Raw genomic sequence first — 19,727 nt, forward strand, 5'->3', positions numbered from 1 at the left:
TCTGCATTTCCTCAATGTTAAATAACATTTTAGAGGACTAACAGGCTAGAGTAAGGCCCTATCTCATAAGATTCCATCATAGAATTTTGACATAGAAAAAGGGAGTGGGGGCCCGTGAGCTGAGTGAGCAGATGCAGTAGTGAGTTTTAAGTCTATGAAAGATGGATAGAGCAAAAAAAAGCTGTCGGGGGCTAAACATAGAAAAAGAAAGAGGGAAAATGAGATGGCATGTCAAGTGATGCGACAGTAGTTAAATAAGTGGATGGTGAAAAGCAACAGGTAGGATTTAAAGTATGACGTGTGCTTGGAGGCTTGCAAATATTCATGTTAACAGACTAGCGTTTGCTAAGCATATGCAGATTGAAACATTAAGACTTTAAGAGAGTCTAAACGGTTCTCATAACGTCCTTTTGCCAGCTGTTGCTCACAAAGGATAAGGCTGATCCAACTCTAGCCTTTGTTTGCTAGCGTGACATTTCTGTTTGTAGTTTGCCATTAAAAGTTCAGTATGAGCATGGTAGCCACCTAGCTATCTTAATGGAATAGGTTAAAGTGTCAATGCACCATTTGACAATACTTCAAGTTCAAATTGGCAGATTTGAATAATAATAATAATTTACACTAATAAATTCTGTAAATTATTGGCCTTTTGTTTTACTTTAGTTGTTTGTGTGTTTGTTTTTTTTTGGGGGGGCGGGGGCAATTTGTTGTTGCATACCCCTCAAAAAATGGGTAGCTGCGCCCCTGAACAGAGGTGTCCAAACTAATGTTATTGTGATTTTTGCAGATCATAAATCATAATGATGTGCCCACCATATTTAATGCTTTAGTTGATGTGTTCATGTATGAGGTCACAAATGACAGAATATGAACTCATGTAAATTTCTGATGATTCATGAGATATTAAGGAATTAAGTGATACAGTACATAAATTAATTAATTAATGCATGAATTCATTGTTAGGTTAACATAATTGTGTAGGTTCATTTTGAGAAATTCAATTCTGGTTGAATAAATGAACCAAAGCGACTTAGAGACGCTGTTCTAAAGTCTCTGTGTCAATGGGTTACTCCGACCACCGGGTCCTCTGCATGCCATATGCTTAGACAACAGGGGATAACTGAGCAGCCATCTCAGGGACATATGACACACGTTGGCCATCTTAAGGACGTGCATCATTCATTGACACACTGTCACATGTGTTGGGAGGCACACGACACCCCCCGCATGACGCGTTGATGACACAATTCTCGTCACACACAGCGTGCGTGGGACATAGACACAGGACTTTATTTGGGTCCTTAGTGTTCTGCTCAGAGAAGTTCCAGTGTGTGCTCACACTAACACAACAACTGATCTGATCACTGCTAAAAAATCCACTTTATTATGTCACTGTCACTCCTTCACTCAAAATTTTTAATATTTTATTTGGCTTCATTTAATTGACTTAATTCTTTGCAGTTTGCTGGTCAATGTTATTTGTGATCATCCTCAAAGAGCGAGAGGTTTATTTTAGGGAGTGATATTTGCTGAAAAGTGCACAAGGCTGTGTTTTGCTCATTTTACATGTGCCAAGGTTACAGGGAAGTGTGACTGTACAGGGAAAGTGCTGACGCCAGGGATGGTTTTAGTTTACTCTCAACAGCTGTAGGGAGGAAGGCAGGAGTGAACAATGACTTTCTACTCCATAAAACAGGCACACTGAATAGCACTGAGCAGGCTTGCTGCAGGGGTATCAGCTTGTGTCACCTGTGTGTGCCACTGTGGCATGCACGCACACATGCACACAAATACTACACACCCTCTCTCTCTCTCTTTCCGTCTCTCTCTTTCACTGGTATTTAATGTGTGTACACACCTGCACATGTGCCAGTCTTTTCCCGTGTAATATCACCTTTCACACACACACACACACATACTGTACACACACACACACACACACACACACACACACACAGACACACACACAAGGAGAGGGAGAGAAAGAGAGAGAGTGAGTCTTTTCCCATGTACAGTAATATCTCCTTTCACAGTAAGGTCAGTGCATCTGTGTGTAAACAAGTCTCTAAGCTCTGGCTCGTTCTTAGTGATGGTGCCCTACTGGAGCAGTTGTCCTGACTCTGTGGCTCCCAGTTACCCATGCAAAAGGAAAGGGACTTGCTTTGTGTCCACACTATGCCCTGGCCTTTATAGTCACTCCAGTTAGTGTTGTGGTCTAATTATGGCTTGGTTCCATTTAAGTTTACTGTCACTCAGATACCTGTGCTGTGAACACTTAGACTCAACAATATGTGCACAATGCTCTGTCTATGTAACCAACAATATGTGCACAATGCTCTGTCTATGTAAACAATATGTGCACAATGCTCTGTCTATGTAAACAACAATGTGTGCACAATGATCCGTCTATGTAAACAAGTGATGGAATGTCAGGGGTATTACAGTATCTCTGGGAATGTAAAAGTGTGTGACAGCTGTCAGTCATACCCACAGGCACCTCCGAACTTTCCTGCATTACTGTGTTTACTTGGTCGTCTGTCGCAGGAAGACTGTGGAGACAATTTAAGTGCCTGTCAGACAGAGATGATAGACTGACAAATACAGAGAGAGAGAGAGAGAGAGAGATAGGAAGAGAGGTGCCAATGCAGAGACTGGATTAATGAAAAGAGTTCTTTGCAGACATTACATTGTTTCTTTTATGTCCTTTAGCATTGTGCTTTAGTGGGCCAGCTAAAATAAAGCATAAAGCAGCCGTAGCACAAGAGCCGCCCTACAACACAGGAACAATGGCGTACGTGTACAAACCAGGCTGATTCATTTGGGCTATTCAACCTCTGTTCTCACAGGTAAACAGAGCGTCTATATTTATTCAGAGAAGAGACAGTTCCGCCTAAAATTAGATGCAAGGACATGGCAAAGAACAAAACAAATCACACGCATGACAGACATGAACACAAAGTACAGACAGACCTGCACTATATACAATTCCTCACAGAACTTTTGTGGAAGAGGTCTGACACATTACAACAGAGAGTGAGAGAGAGTGAGAGAGAGAGAGGTGCACACACACACACAGTGAAATGACACAGACAGTGCATTATATCACAGTGGCCACGGTAACAAGATGCAATGGATGCCCAGTGGGCTTGACGGCCGCGTGGTAATTTGACGTCCGCCCCAAAGAGGTTTGCCATGAGCCTGACTTCCTGTCTTTATCTCCGTCATGTAGCCAGCGCTTGTGGTGGACAAATGGAGTTCAGTCTGAGAGTGCCTTCTCTCTTATTTCATAAATATCCACAGGCTTTGTTTCTTATGTAAGAATGTGCTTATGCATCTGTGTTTGTTATGCAACCTTATGGTAAGCATGTCTTATTGTACAATATTGTCATGTTAATATTGTAATACCTATAATACATCAGATAGAAATAATGTTTTTTGTTGTGATTGGATATTTATTCATCAATGTATTCGTGTTTGTGTGTGTGTGTTTGTGAATGTGTGTGTGTGTGTGTGTGTGTGTGTGTGTGCGTGTGTGTGTGTTTGTGAATGTGCCTGTTTCACACTGTCTCCATGAGCAAATTTCTGTGTGTGTGTGTCTGTCAGACAGCGTGTGTGTGCATGTGTTTGTGTGTGAGAGAAAGAGTTTAATCCGACTGCTGAAATGTGTGCCATAAGCTTGTTGGCTTTGCTTCTTTAGCAGGCAGGGAGCTGTCCTGTCGCCTAAATGTAAAGCCTTGTTTCCATTACTGTGAAGAATGGTCCTTTATCTGCACAAGAAAGCTTTACCTCTAAGTCCAGGAGCACGGCGCGGCGCAGCACTCGGGCCATTTTATGGGCGCGGAATAAACACATCTCCTCACATTCCGGGCCTTGTTGACTCACCCGCAGTGCACACTAAGAAGCTTTCTCCTCTTTGGCAGATCTACATTAAATAATCTTTGGGATTATTGCAGTGGCCCCTTTCCTCCAAAACACACACACACACACACACACACACACACAAGGTGGGGGGAGTGGGGGAATAAAACATACTGTAAAATGAGAGAAAGATAGAGAGAGAGCGAGAGAGGGGGGATTAACCCAGCAAGGATAGTAGCTCAGCTGTACAACATGGGAATAACACTGGGTAAGGCATGGGAGGACAAGGCACCTCTGAATCTGAGGGAGGTTAAATGATAGTTGCAGAGATGGTGGAAATCAGGCTCCAGGGTCAGTCTCTGTCTGTGTATCTACATACACTCTCTCCAACGCCCTCCCCTTGTCTGTTTTGATCTGTGTGTTTAGCCTGGTTCACTTTCTGTTGTTAATATTTCCCTCTCTTTCTTTTTTTCTTTCTCTGTCACACACACACACACACACACACATACTGTACACACACTTGTGAGGAAATCATTGTCTTTGCGTCACAGCTGCTCTCTGTTGCCTCTTCCCCTTTGTGAATCTCTCGACCTCATCAGAGTGATTGCTGTGAGTCTGAGGGCCATTGTGTGTGTGTGTGTGTGTGTGTGTGTGTGTTTGTTCTTCCGATCACCTCATGAACCAAGTCATCCCAGCCTCCTCCCTCCTTCTAAAGACACCTGTGTAGTGTAGCCCTCTGAGCTGCCCCGTCACACTATGTGACGAGAATGTTACTGACTCAAGGATCCATTTGATGATGTAATAATGAACTCAAGTGAGCTGTAGAAATGGCAGTCAACAGCTCTGTTTGAACCAGAAGGCAGTGGCTCGCTGCCTTGCTGTCTTGATAGAGAGCTGTCTCACTAGACATGACTTTGGATTGAATGCATCTTTTAAGAATGAGCGTAGCGCTCTAGAATCTTTGATTAACACTACGGTATGAGATTAGCAAACACAGAAACGTTAAACCAAACTAGCTTACTAAAGCTAGCAGGCTAACGGTAGAAAGTTGTTTGACAGACGGCATTTATCAAACCATATGCTATCAGTGGTTACAACAATGGTATAATCAGATAGTACAGTGTTTATTTCTCACTAGATTTTAAAAAAATCTAAGCAAAAAAATTCAAACAAATCACATTTCCACAGAATAAGCAGCTGTTACCAGGTTTATGGATAGTGGAGATAGATTGATGCTGCCATCAAAAATGATGATTGTAAGATATATTAGAAGGCAGGAAAAAGAGTTTTTCCGGTTTCAATCCACACTTGCTGCCTCGCCCCTGTCAGATATCTCAAAACACAGCAGTTTTCACCGTTTCAAACAGACCTGAAATGAATTCATCTAAATGGCATCATTCTAGAATGGCTTGCAAAAAACAGATACCTTGTAACAGGTACCTTGTAACAAATCTTTTGAGATGATATGGGATGCAGTTAATTATTTTTAGTTCACTGCAGTCCAGGATCTTCTATCTCAGTTCCCCACTCTAATAATCTTCTCATTACGTAACAATAGTCATGGGAATGGTTTGATTTTTACCTTTGTTATTGGACTTGTGGATCGTGCACAACTGTGTTGTTAACCTGCTAGTAAAATTTGACTGATCACCATGTTGTGCGTGAGCATAGCGTTGCCATGGTGCATGGATTGTCCATTCTCCAGTCTGCGGGAGGTACACTCTTCCATTAGTACTTGTGTCTCTCCAATAAAGTTTTATTGCCTTGTTTAGTTGAATGCTGAATTAACACACCATCGTGTCTGAGGGGAAGTGTTAAGCCTAGGCTCAAGAGGGCATCAGAGTGAAACGTTTGTGATGTGTGAAAATAAATAGCCATAAAAAACAGGCTTGAGATCAGTGCAAAAATCATACAACACAACATCCAGCTACAACTACACTCCATAACATGTGTGTGTGTGTGTGTGTGTGTGTGAGTGTGAGTGTGTGTGAGTGTGAGTGTCAGAGAGAGAGAGAGAGAGAGAGAGAGAAAGGTGGAGTAAGTGAAGGGATTGTGGAGAAACTCAGTTTCGGTGAACAGGAGTGATTGTCCATTGCTAAAGCAGCAAAAAGCATTCTGAATGGAGCGAATTGTCTGGTTAATATGAAAAAGCTGTTTTCTTTGCAATGCTCTCACTGCAGTGTTCACCCCTTTGTCTTGTGACTCAGCAGTAATGATGATGACTCAGTTGGCTTAAGAACCATTTGAAATAACTCGTAGGAGGATTCAGATTGTTCAGGACATGAAAGAGTCTGTCGATGGATGGATTATATGAATTATGACAGAAGGGCATCTGCGAATAGAGGAGACATCAGAAAAATAAAGAACTTCAGACATCTTACCAGTCTGGGTAAACATGCACCATTGAGAAGTTGAATAAAGACGGTATAATCTGTGTTCCTTCCAATGAGAATCAGTCTGGGGGAAAAACAATCACACACTATTTGGGGGAGGAGAAAAGGACGACCAGTGAAGGCAGAAAATTGTGAGATAATTGGCTTCTGTTGCCGCCGTTTTTGAATCAGGTAGGAAATGAGAGCTGCTTTTATTCTCTTTCAGTGTGTCGTCTCTCCATCTGCGACATCCTGCCAATTAAAACAAGAAAGCATGTTGTCATGTAAGGCCATCCAAAATAAACATCTGCACCACTGAAGCCCATTGCTAATTAACCTCATTCACACTCTTAATATTCATATAGACCCGTATAATTTGTTTGTGTGTGTGTTTTATATATGCATTTGAAGGACAGACACACACACACACACACACACAAGTTTGGCAAATGACATATGTCCTTATTCTTTATCCATACCAGGTCTTCCTGTCACTAAAAGCTTTGATTAAAACTGATTGTAATTACATGTAATCAGTGTCTGTCATATATAGCTCTTCCTACATACGCAGCTGCAGTGATTTCAATCTCCAACAGAGATAAGTGACCATGTGATGAAGCCCATAGAGGTATCCAGACTTCTGATGGACGCGAGCTCCACCATCTAATCTCCCTTTACCTGTTAATCAACAGCAACTTTTGATTGGTTATTGTCTGATTACAAAGGCTAAAGACCGCTGCGGCCGCGTCCACGGAATGGCCACTGATTGCGAGTGCTCCTGTAGAGTGTTTGCAAATCTGCCCAAAAGATGTTCTTCAAGATGTCCTTCAAGATGTCCTGGTGTCACTCTCACTGATGATGAGGATAGCCACGAGGACAGAGCCAGAGGATCAGATGGTATTATTATTATTATTTTCAAATCCTTTGAAAGACTGGTGTTGAGCCACCTGAAGGACATAACAGGACCTCTGCTGGACTCCCTGCAGTTTGCCTATAGGGCAAACAGGTCGGCAGATGATGCCGTCAATATGGGACTGCAATACGTCCTACACCACCTCGACTCCCCAGGGACGTATGCCAGGATGCTATTTGTGGACTTCAGCTCGGCGCTCAACACCATCATCCCTGAACTCCCACATCAGAAGCTCACCCAGTTCTCAGTGCCTGCCACCACCTGTCAATGGATCATCAGCTTCCTGATTGACAGGAGCATCTCATCCAAAACCCGATCCATCAGCACTGGCGCCCCCCAGGGATGTGTCCTCTCCCCGCTGCTCTTCTCCCTCTACACTAATGACTGCACCTCAAAGAACCCTTCTGTGAAACTCCTGAAGTTTGCAGATGACACCACCATCATTGGTTTGATCCAGGACAGTGACGAGTCTGCTTAAAGACAGGAGGTGGAACAGCTGGTCCAATGGTGCAGTCAGAACCACCTGGAATTAAACCCCAAGAAGACCTTGGAGATGACAGTGGACTTTAGGAGAAGTCTCTACCCCCCTCACAATCCAGAACAACATCATGTCAACAGGACTCTGGATTCCTGGGATCTACCATTTCACAGGACCTAAAGTGGTCCCCCCACATTGACTGTCCAGAGAAAGGCCCAGCAGAGGTTATACTTTCTGCAACAGCTAAGGAAGGTTAATATGCCAAAGGAGCCACTGACCACTTTCTAGTCAGCCAGTCTGTCATCTGCACCTCCATCACTGTCTGGTTTGGGTCAGCCACCAAATGGGACAGGTCCAGACTGCAACGGATAATTAGGGCTGCAGAGAGGATCGTTGGAGCTGACCTTCCCTCTATCCAGGACATGTTGTGGACCCCTCATATCCTGGTCACAAACTGTTTAACCTCCTTCCCTCTGGTAGGCCATACAGGGCACTGTTCGCCAAAACCAGGCGACACAAAGACAACTTCTTCCCCCAAGAAGTCACTCTGTTGGCCCCACCCTTACACTGAACAAAGACTATTACCACTGTTCTGCTCATCTACCTCATGTATAATTCCAACCTTGTCAGGGCCGGTGAGGCCAGGTAAGGGACTGTGGAACCAAAAGCAGACTCAGAGGCTGATAGAAGGTTATGTAGGTGTTAATGTTGATGAACACAAAATAGGCAGCCAGGCAGGTAGGCAGCGTCAACTCAGTGGGTGAAAAAAAAACAGGCAGCAGTACAGGCAGGGTTAAAATAGATCTCCAAAGTGGCAAAAACAGGCAGAGTTCGGTACACAGGTAGGCAGACAAAAATACAAGCAGCAGTACAGGCAGGGTTCAAGTATCTCCAAAGTGGCATAAACAGGCAGAGTTCGGTACACAGGTAGGCTGCAGGCAGTTGAGCAAAGGGGCTAGGCAAGACTCAGTTGTCAGAACAGGCTGAGGTCAGTAACAAGGAGCAAGCAAGGTCCAAGCAAAGGTTTCCAAAAAGGTTCAGGCAAAATCACAAGTCCAAAAACACAGTCCTTGGTCAGAAAACAGTAAATCCAGCAAGAACATGAGACTACGCGATAATCCATACTGAAAGATGTGGCAATCTGGTAAAGACTGTTCCACATAGCATGGCTGACGAGGGGGTAGTGGCAGCAGGTGTAGCAGAGCAAGCACTGGTGTTTGGACGCCTCCCTTGTCAGTCAACCGAAAGCCAAGGCAGAAGGAAATCCCGGACCGGAGCAGCAAAGGCATCTCAAGTCACAGGCTAGGAAACGAGGCTTCTGGACTGGGCTGTGACAAACCTTACAATTACAATATTGTTGTTAATATATTACCATTCCACTGAACTGCTTTCTCTATTCTGACATTGCACTATTCCTTCCCTCTCTTAAATTGTTATTGTACATTTTGTATATTTATTGTATGCTATATTGTATATTATATTATTGACAGTATGTTGTATATTTCTTACTGTCCTTTTTCTGTTTTTATTCTCATATGTGAAGTGATTGTTTTGTACTTTGAGAGCAAAGATTTACGGGAGTCAAATTACTTGTTTGTATACGCAAACCTGGCCAATAAAGCTGATTCTGATTCCTATTCTGATTACGCCAGAACTGTATTGAAGGCCGTTCTGTCTATGACCTCAGTATCTAAGCACTGAATCTCTCCCACTCTACTACAGTAGGTACTTGAAATCAGGGTCTTAAACTCCTGCCATTCTAGGACCCAACCCAGGTGAAAAAAAAATCTATTAAAAATATACTTTTATATACTCAATTTAAGTATAATATTAGTGTGATTTAAAATTGTACTATTAGTACTCTCCTACTTCTGTTACATGACAAATTACACTTTGTTTATGAGAAAAACATTTTATTGACATGAATGAAAACAAAACATAATATTCATCCATAACAAAAGTAAAACATTTTTCTGAAAGTTATGAATCTCTTGAGCATATCTTTTCAAGTTGGATGTGGTAACGCGATAAAACATGCATTTGGGCGTATTATATTATTTCACATGCATAGATTTTTCGAGTGGCTGTTTGGAGCGCTGGTCAGATTCCTCCTCGCTCACAGCATTTTTTTCGGAGCAGTTTCCTCTGAGGCTTGACGCCAAGAGAGAGAATTTGCGCCAAGACGATTTAATATCTACGTGTGTGAAATAATATATAATATAATACACCGAATGCATGTTTTATCGCGCAAGTGCTTTTTGCCACTATTGTGTCGCGATACTCTACAGCCTCATTGGTAGACCATCAATTCAAAATGCAGATTTCATGAAAAACAAAAGTTGTTTACCCTCCTAGGTGAGAGAATTTGCCCTCTAAGCTTGAAATTGTTTACTGGACACCCAGCCTACAAGCCAACAACTTAACAGTCTAACATGGCTAAATTTAAATGCATGATCATTTATTGCTTATTTGTTTGCAAAGTCTTCTGGCCCAGAAAGAAAACCATGGTGGTTACGGATCATGGCTGAGAAAGAAAGGTACAGCTGGTAGAGTTGTGCAGTGAGTGAACTTCCCTCCCAACACTGAGATGGGGTGGCAAAAGCTGTGGTAGCTAGCTTCCTTACTAGCACACCATCTTCCAGTCCAGTCGGTGGCAACCCGGGGCTGGACAGCAGTCAAATGCATTGACCTTGGTATTAGAGAATTTGTCTCTGTTGTCTGTGAACAGAAAGAAGATGGACAACATTTTACAAGATAAACAATATTTTACACAGAAATCCATTGTCAATGATGAGATTAATACAGATTATCTGTACCAATTTGACATTTACTTTTTATGGGTCAAATTGGTATTGACACCATCTGTTTGCCATCCTGGTATGGGTAGACCTGGCCAGGTAGTCTTTCCTTAAAGCGCTGTGCACCTTGGCACCGATATGAGTGCAACCACCCTGTTTTCTGCATTTGATTACCTTAGATTCCTTTGTTTCCAATACAACCGTATTATCGTTTTCGGGTCATCATGTATCAAAATAGTTCTGCCCCTACGACTCCCATTCAAAATTGACCCAGAAACGACAATACAGTCAACCTTAATGGTGGCGCTTCTGACTTAATTATGCTTTTAAACGAAAGTTTGACTCAGGTACATTCACAAAAAGACCCTAGGTTGCATTTTGGCTTGAGTTATGCTTTAAGAGTAATGGGGCAAGGTCCTGGATGAAGAATATTTACCTTTACTGCTGATTATTTGAGGCGACATCTTGGTTTCAAAACTGTCCAGGAACACCTGTAAAAACATAGTTAGGCTACAGATTAAAACTAGAATTGCGGTTCCGAGGAACTGCAAGAGTGGGTTTGATCAGGGGCATGGAACTCAGCCTCATCCAAGGATCGGACGTACGGGTCAAAAGTTACATGCACACACCTTCATATACACAGACAGCCCAGCCCAGCCCATTAGACATTGCCAGATGGCTTAGAACTCTTCCAGGTGCAAGCTTAAACAATTAGAGCTGTGATGTCATAATCGAAATTAGAATCCTGAACATTCCGCCATTCATTTCAATGGGGCCAAAAAACGCCGAAAAATGGGAATAACGCGAAAACGACAAGGACCAGCGACACGAAAGTAACACGCGCACTACACCAGTTCAGCCTGAATTTTTGGAGTTTGAACCGCGTCGATAGCTCAAACAGTCTAGGAGCAGTAGTTGGTACAAAAAGTGGGTGAACAGGAATAATAAATAACTAGAATTGCGGTTCCGAGTGGGTTTGATCTGGGGCATGGAACTCGGCCTCATCCAAGGATTCCAACGGTACCTCATTTATGAAAATCGGGCACACGGATCAAAAGTTATCTGGATTAACGCAACATCCAATAAGCTAAAACGTATAAATAACGTGGTTGCTATGCTGGTTGCTAGGGCAATCATGCTGGTTGCTATGGTGGTCGCTAGGTTAGAAGGCCAGCGCCTCCTGAGAGGCCTGAAGGGTCAGTTCTGAGGTTGTTGGCTGCTGGAACCGAAAAATGGACTGCATTTTCTTAAAAGACAATGTGACTGAATATGACTGAAGTGCGGGCAAAGTTTGCACAGAAATGTACGATTTTTCCCACCCTCATCGACCTTGTCATAAAACTTGTTTAAATGATCACACAACGCCTCCTTGCTGCTTTGTCGTCTACATCAGCCTTTCTCAAACATCTTTGACCTGAAGCCCAGTCAAAGCATACTTTGGGGTCATAGGGCCCACCTACATGAACCCACCCCCTCCTCCCACCCCCCATCAAATTGTAATGATATCACAATTATTATTATTTTTACGTCATGCTGTCTTTTTTACGGATGACCAATCACAAGCAGATTACCGAGACCTGTGGTTTCCCATGACAACCAAGTAAAAAATGGAGAAGGTGACAGAACACCGGTCAAGAGACTCGTTTTACTGTCTGATTATAGGGAACTGTTTGACATGACTTCACACCTTTACCATAACATACCAAAAGCAATAGCCAACGTGAGTTTTCTCTTCCGCGACATTTTGTACCCACACGTAACGTTAGCCACTTTGTCTATCGCAAAAAGACGCTTCCGGCTGCTTTTTGGAACAAGAACGCTGGCAGATTTTTCTTTCAAACTGAAAAAGCAGTCTGCATAACTTCTTTTGTCAGAAAAAGACGCTAAGTCTGAACGTACCCATAGACTGTATAAAATAACGTTAATGTTTGCTCACACCACGTTTTGCTCGAAAGGTGCACAGATCCGCCCACTCCATTTCAAATTCAAACAGCCATGTTATTGGTCAACTGGGCTGCCTATAAATTAAACTGTGTTGCCTATAAATTTAACAAAATGCCACATTCATCCTCTCACAACCTCTACTACATGACAAACGTATAGGCTACTACCTTACTAAGACACAAAATCAACAAAAGAACAAATATTATTTGATGACCAAAACTGATAGATCAGTGTGTCTAGGCTAGGTTATTGCACATTGCCATGCATGCGACTGACATATCAGGCCTATAGGCTATAGGCTACACACATTAGTATTTTATTAAAAGTTAGATGACTATGAAACTATACAAACAATGTATTACCAAAAAAAATATACTTCCCATAAGTACACTATATTACAACTTGTTGCTAAGTATTAGCAATTAGATACACTTAAACAAAACAAACTTCTTTACCATTTAAAATACAGTAACAACAAAGTACACTTTTTAAAAGTACATACTTTACATAAAGTATAAAAAGTGTAAGCATACTTGCTTTATACTTCATATACTTTAATCATATTTCTAACACACTAAAATACAGGCTACTACCTTTTTACCTGGGGTGGTCTCTTGAGAGCACTCAGAGTCACCCAGGGAACATTCAGCATCTATTCAAGTCTGTTAGTGGACACAAGTTATCACAGGCAATGGGATTGGCTGCAGAGCTCCCAGAATATGGCACAACCAGATATGGCAACAAAGAAGGATTATAGAAAGGTAAGTATGTCATGTATGTTTGAAAAATCATGACACCATTCCTGTCAACAAGACCCATATCTTCCTAAATACACAAACCTTCAGAGCTACGCAAGAGTTCAATCCTTGCAGTTAACCTTCCCCTGGTAGCCTACAGTACAGTCCATTTATTTATATAATAATGTGTTATTAATGTGTTTTTTTGAATGTCATTGACTCTCAGACAGAGTTTGAAAACCTTGCTGAAGAGAGGCTACTTCTGGGGTTTCTCAGACATTCTCAATTTCAAAGCAACTGTAGTCATTTAGTCCCCTGTAGGTGAAAAGAGACAGCAGAGGATCTTACAAACATTTCACACACAGGGCAAGAAATGACAGTGAGAATATTACTGCCGCAGATTGAGTCTTTGATGAGGAAGGGCCCCCTATAGCTGGTACGCGTGTGGCGTTATTGACACAGTGCAGTGTGTGTGAGATGACTATGTGCTATTCTCATTTTCTCCGCCACCCTTCCCATCAGCTGTAATATAAAAGGTGTCCGTGTGTGAGGCCACTTTGTGTCTGATGGGTTTGGGCCTCCACATACGAGGGAAGACATCAGAGATGATCTCAGATGATACAGAGCTTGGACTTAACACAGTGGACCTGCTCATACTCACGCCAAACTCAGTGTATGATTTGTCAATTTGACTTCTTTTGTTATTTGTGTTCATTATTTCTATCCATTCACTCTCCTTCAAAGAGTTAAGAGAAGTGGAAATTCAAGGAACAAAAAAAGTAAAAACACTCTGGATATGAAATAAAAGATTGGAAAACAAAAACATCAGTAGTACAAAAAGAAAGCTCAACTCCTTCATTATCTATTTATTTCTTTGATTGATTTTGACTTGCCATGAGCTTAGGTGTGATCACTGAAGTCTAATTAGAGTCCTTGCTTTGTTGTAAACACAAGGGATTAGCGGAACACAAACATACCCATCAAACAATTACCAAAGAAATCAAATTATAAGCCACAACATGTTACATTTATCCTGCTAATCAGACAACTGGGTTCTTCTGCTAGTGAGGATCGACACATCTATTTTGTGTCTATTTGTGTATGTGTGCACATGTGTGTGAGTGTGTTTATTTATGTTTGTTCATCTTCATACATATGTTTTTGTTTGCATTTGTGTGTGTGTCTAAACATATCTGTCTGCACATAGGTGTGTTCATCTTTCAACATATTGATCTATGTGTCTGTGTGTGTATGTGTGTGTGTGTGTGTGTGTGTGTGTGTGTGTGTGTGTGTGTCTGTGTGCATGGTTTGTAGATGTTGGAAATGATTCTGACGCCCCTGCTTGTAGGCTAGGGGGTTTGCTCTCTTTGCAGCTCCACTTGGTCAGAGCGTGTGTGAGTTTCGTGACGGGTTGGAAAAGGTTGGCTCCAGATAAATGGCTTCGGAAAGTCAACTCACCAGCTCCATTTGTCCTGTCCAGCCCCACTGTCCAACCCCAGCATTCGTCACCGTGGGCGTGTAATAGAGAGAGAGAGAGAGAGAGAGGGAGAGAGAAGCAGAGAGAGGGAGGGAGAAGCAGAGAGAGAAACGGAGAGAGAGAGAGGGGGGAATAAGCAAAGAGAGAAATGGAGAGAGAGAGAGCATTAGCGAGTGTGAGCGCGGGTGACACTGGTGTGATTAGTTAGGGAGGAAGTGACAGCCACACTGCTCAGGCTTCGTGAGCGGAAAATGAGAAAGTACTCGTGAGGGCAATGCATTCTGGGAAAAACTGCTCTTTGTGGTGCTGCCATGTGCTGTGTCTTAGTCTCTTAGCACCATTTGCCTAGTGTCCATAATATCACTGTATACATGGAATGAGTCAGTTACATGGCAAAAATACATCAGTGGAGTAGCCTACTTAGCATTTTACATTTACAATAGAACTTTTCCTACTGCTACACATGCTTAGAAATAACATACTGTCTGACATGTCTAGCAATGAATGGAATCAGCATAATGCTACCTGCTACTTTCATAAACCTAGAATTCGGTTTAGACTATGAATCATGATCACAATTATTTCTACACATACACTGTGATAGCAGTGCTGATGGCAGTGCAGTGATTAGTGTCTGTACTACTGTATATGATATACGTCATATCAGTTTACTAAACATATTAGTTGTCAATACGCAAATCCCTAATATTGTCATTGTAATAATGCATAATGATTCTCATTTGGTGGTTAAGCAGCACTGTGTGGTTTACTCAGACCTGATTGTGTTCCCTATGTACTCTGACTAAGTCTATGCTCTACTCTTAATGTATGCTGAGGGAGCTGTGTGTGTGTGTGTGTGTGTGTGTGTGTGTGTGTGTTGTGTGTGTGTGTGTGTGTGTGTGTGTGATTGACAGAAGACGTGACTGAAGAGGAAAGGGTCTGTATCCATCCTCTGGCCTGGCTAGGCTTATCCATCTACCGTATTGAGCTGCTGTCACACCCCCACACACACACACACACACTGCTCCACCCTCCCCATACCCACCCTCATTTCCATGTGTGTGTCGAGGCCACTGTAAATGTTTGTCCATGGGGACACAATAACGTGCATTACATTAATATGGAAATACCATCCAAATACCAGCCTCCTGACTCGGCTGATTCACGTTATGTAACTCCGATAGAAATCCTCTGAGGCGTGGGATGGAGGAGGGGAAGATATATGTGTGTGTGTGTATGTGTGTGTGTGTGGTGTTTGTGTGTGTGTATGTGTGTGGTGTTTATATGTGTGTGTGTGGTGTTTGTGTGTGTAGTGTTTGTGTAAGTATGTGTGTGTGTGTGTGTGTGTTTGTGTGTGTGTCTGTGTGTGTGTGTGTGTGGTGTTTGTGTAAGTATGTATGTGTGTGTGTGTGTGTGTGTGTCATGTTTGTGTGTGTGTGTGTGTGTGGTGTTTGTGTGTGTGCATGTGCACGTGTGTGTGGTGTTTGTGGATACAAACCTGGTCCAGAATCTATAATTCGCCTGGATGTGTTTTCTGTCTCTGTGTTTAATTTACTTTCTGTTGCACAGGTCAGCGAGTCACAGGCTGCATAGGCCATGCATGTTAATAACTGGTACAGAGAGAGACTGGACAAGAGAGAAAAAAGGGGGGGGGGAGAGGGAGATAGGGATAGAGAGAGAGGGAGAGAGGGGGGGAGCGAGAGGGAGAGAGAGAGAGAGAGAGAGAGAGAGAGAGAGAGAGAGAGGAGAGGGAGTACCAGGTTGACTCCCTGTGTTCTGTGTTCTGTTTGATGTTGTTTCTGTGGTTGCTCTGGTTCTTTTGAATATGCTCCATGTGTGGTTGCTCTGGTTCTTTTGAATGTGCTCCATGTGTGATTTGGGTGCCTGGAGGGGCTCCATCTACAGGTGCAGCACTGTGTGTCGGCAAATTAGAGCCGGAGACGGCCGAGCCAGTCATCGGCGACAGCGACGGCAACGCTGAAGGACGGAACTGATGGGAATGCATTAAATAGCTTCCTGAATAGAAAGTATTTTGCCTCTAAGCAAATGTTATAATAAACAAGACCAAATCAATCTATTTTACTACAAATGGAAGTCCCAGCTGCTAATAGCACACTTCCTGAGTGGCATACACCAATTGGAATATTATGCAAATGTAAAAAGGGGGAGCAATCCCACCATAAAACAAGTTACAAAAAAATATCATCAACTTTCACATTTAAAAAGCCAAAACCAATTACAAATGTATTCATAAATGTGTACGCTCAAAGTTTATATTTACAGGGAGGGATATTTAATTGTAAACATGCGCATGCCATTATATTCTGTTGTTTGGTGATATGTAATTCCTAGTGCAATGATTGAAGATTGTATAATGTGGAAAGTCCAGCTGTGAGCATACTAATGCATGTGGCTCACTGGACAGTGTAAAAGATTATATGCCCAAGAGCAAACCCCCTTGCTCTCTCTCACTGGACGGTGTAAAATATTATATGCCCAAGAGCACCCCCTTCTGTTCTCTCTCTCTTTCTCTGTTGTTTTATCTTCCTTTTCTCTCTCACACAGATCTCTCTTCCTCTCTCTCTCTGTCTGTTTCTCTCTTACTGAGTGTCTCATTCTCTCTTGCTTTGTATCAATTCATTTAAATTATTTATTGCTTTTGTAGCACCCCTCTACTCTACTTAATAATAAATTGCACTTTAAAGTAAAAGGAGGTGCTTCTATGAGTTACTGTTAAGTTTAGGCCAGTTCTAGGTTCGGCATTAAGGGGGGAGTAAATTGACAAGGACACCAGTATGTAAAATGTTATAAATAAATAATGCAGGTTTATTAAATGCAAGAATATCTTTTCTCTATGAGAAAAGAAGAGGAAACATTGGTAAATAGAAAATAAATAGTAAATAAATACAAAACCCTATAAAATAATAAAAGAGCTCTTAAAAATGCAAAGTATCAAATCAATAGTTAAAAACTCAAATGTCCAAAAGAAAAGAAATACCCGGGTAAGGTGGTGTGAGTGTACAATGTCAGTGTATGTGTGAAGGCTTATCTGTATCCAGGGAACAGATCCAAGGGGTTGGTTATCCAGTATGAAAGGGCAGTTCAAGGGGTTGGTTATCCAGTATGAAAGGGTAGAACAATTCAATCGATCCAAGGGGACTGACTCGCCATCCAGTGTTCCAGTGTACATAAAAAACCAATCGGAGTTCGAGGTTCAAACAACACAGGTCTTCAACAATCAGTAGAAAAATAGGTATAAGGAAAGGTAAGATGATTCAATACGATCAATAGATTTAGAAAAAGTTAGATTAGAGTTAGATAAAGTTAGTATTCATTTTCTTAAGAGGATTATCAGTAACGTCTAATCAATTTCATTCAAGTGGAGTAGATTAGAGTTAGATAAAGAGAGTGAAAAACAAACCCGTCACCTAGGAGATGACTATACCACAATAAAAGTATTTTAGAATACCTGCACTTTCAAGCAGACCAAAAAAAGAAATACATATAATCATGTAAACTCAGCTTCTTGCTATTTATTCATATTTATTCTATTTATATATTAAAATATTTATTGAACTCAAACTGTTCTAAAACTAAAGTTATGGTCTTAGTAACCAAACTTTAAGGTGGGTTACACCCTCCCCCCTTAAATCACCCTGAGTCCCTTCATGGGTGTCTACAGGTCTAACTTTCGGAAAGCTATATCCTCAGGAGTGGGTGATTTTCTAGCTCATTAAAAGAGACCATGGCCCTATTAAGACCATCTAATATGGTGTGGGCGAAAGAAATAAGGGGGTTCCCTAGCTGGGAATACTGAAAGCGGCTGGGAGCTCTCCGTGATCTCTCAGATCTCCTGGTGGGAGGATCTTCAGAAGGGACTTCATCATCTGGCACCTCATGGAGTTCAGGTGCTTCCGAGGGCTCTTTCTCCAACTTCCCAAAGAGGGAGTCATCTTGAGACTCATTTGCTGTCTCTCCAACAGTCACCCACGGGCTCAGGAAAGTAATTCTCACCGATCGCTGCTCTTTCAGCTTCTGCAGCAGCAACAGAGACAGGGCTTCCAGTGGCAGCAACAGAGACAGGGCTTCCAGTGGCAGCAGCAGAGACAGGGCTTCCAGTGGCAGCAACAGAGACAGGGCTTCTAGCGGCAGAGACAGGGCTTCCAGCGACAGTGACAGGGCTTCCAGCAGCAGCAGCATAGACAGGGCCTCCAGCAGCGTCAGCACCACGGATAGGACCCTTGGCAATGGCAGCACCATGGACACGACCCTTAGCAGTGGCAGCATGGACAGAACTTCCGGCACCAGCAGCAGGGAGAGAACTCTCAGTATCGGCCGCAGGACTTTCAACATCAGCAGCATCAACGGGACCTTCAGCAGCAGCGGCATTGACGGGACCTTCAGGAGCAGCAGCACAGACAGGTAAGGCATCATCCAGGGATTCCACAGGTAAGTATCCCTCATGCTTCTCAGGTCCGGCTGGGTGAACAGCTGGGGAGTCATGGTGGCACTTGGGAATCTTGTAGACTCCAGTGAATTTTCTGTCAGGAGATATTGGAGGACTGTTAGTGCAGGAGTTATCACTCTCAGAGTCTGAAGCGTCACTCTCTGACAGTTGAACAGGGCGGTTCCTTGTTCTGGGTTGTCGTGTCGTTCCCTTCTCGGGTTGCTCTAGAGGTTCCTCATCAGTACACTACACAAGGCAGCAGCAGATCTCTGTGCAGAGTGCGGGTTGGACCATCCGTCCCCTCAGGTTGGACAACATAGACAGGTACGTCATCAACTTGTTTGATCACCCTGTAGACACTAGATTCCCACCGATCTGCCAGTTTATGCTTGTTCCGTAGTCGCATGTTTCGAACCAAGACACGGTCTCCCTCTTCGAGAGTGGACTCCAGGACAGACTTATCGAAACGCCTTTTGTTCCTGACAGCCACCTTCTCTGCATTTTTCATAGCCAGTTCATAACTCTCTTTTAGGTGAGCCTTGAGCTTTCTCACATACTGAGAGTGGGAGGTTGACTGAACTCCTCGAACGGGCAATCCGAATGTGTAATGTCGATGGGTAGACGGGGTTGTCTGCCAAACATCAGCTCATACGGGGAGAAACCGGTGACTTCATTCTTGGTGCAGTTGTAAGCGTGAGTGAGG

General features: G+C 42.7%; 1 protein-coding gene and 1 long non-coding RNA gene across 2 annotated transcripts; one reads left to right on the plus strand and one right to left on the minus strand.

Moving 5' to 3' along the window:
• Nucleotides 1–10,058: 10,058 nt before the first annotated feature.
• LOC125307538 lies at nt 10,059–10,634 on the minus strand. The gene is made up of 2 exons (XR_007195739.1): nt 10,453–10,634; nt 10,059–10,339 (listed from the first exon to the last, which is right to left on the minus strand). It is a non-coding gene; the product is annotated as an uncharacterized LOC125307538 (long non-coding RNA).
• Nucleotides 10,635–11,554: 920 nt separating this feature from the next.
• LOC125306953 (probable elastin-binding protein EbpS) lies at nt 11,555–19,260 on the plus strand. The gene is made up of 4 exons (XM_048262606.1): nt 11,555–11,615; nt 16,483–16,548; nt 18,537–18,810; nt 18,841–19,260. Exons 1-4 carry the CDS (start codon nt 11,555–11,557, stop codon nt 19,001–19,003), a joined length of 564 nt encoding a protein of 187 aa, XP_048118563.1. The 3' UTR covers nt 19,004–19,260.
• Nucleotides 19,261–19,727: the final 467 nt, after the last annotated feature.

This window comes from Alosa alosa, chromosome 14, assembly GCF_017589495.1.
Source record: "Alosa alosa isolate M-15738 ecotype Scorff River chromosome 14, AALO_Geno_1.1, whole genome shotgun sequence".
Lineage (NCBI taxonomy): Eukaryota > Metazoa > Chordata > Actinopteri > Clupeiformes > Clupeidae > Alosa > Alosa alosa.

Bases quoted from the DNA above. Each gene is read 5' to 3' on its own strand.
- LOC125306953 (XM_048262606.1), top strand. From the start codon at position 11,555: ATGCTGGTTGCTATGGTGGTCGCTAGGTTAGAAGGCCAGCGCCTCCTG. The intron at 11,616-16,482 runs GTCAGTTCTGAG...CTCCATCTACAG, and splicing joins CCTCCTGAGAGGCCTGAAGG to GTGCAGCACTGTGTGTCGGC. The intron at 18,811-18,840 runs TAGGACCCTTGG...CAGCACCATGGA, and splicing joins AGCAGCGTCAGCACCACGGA to CACGACCCTTAGCAGTGGCA.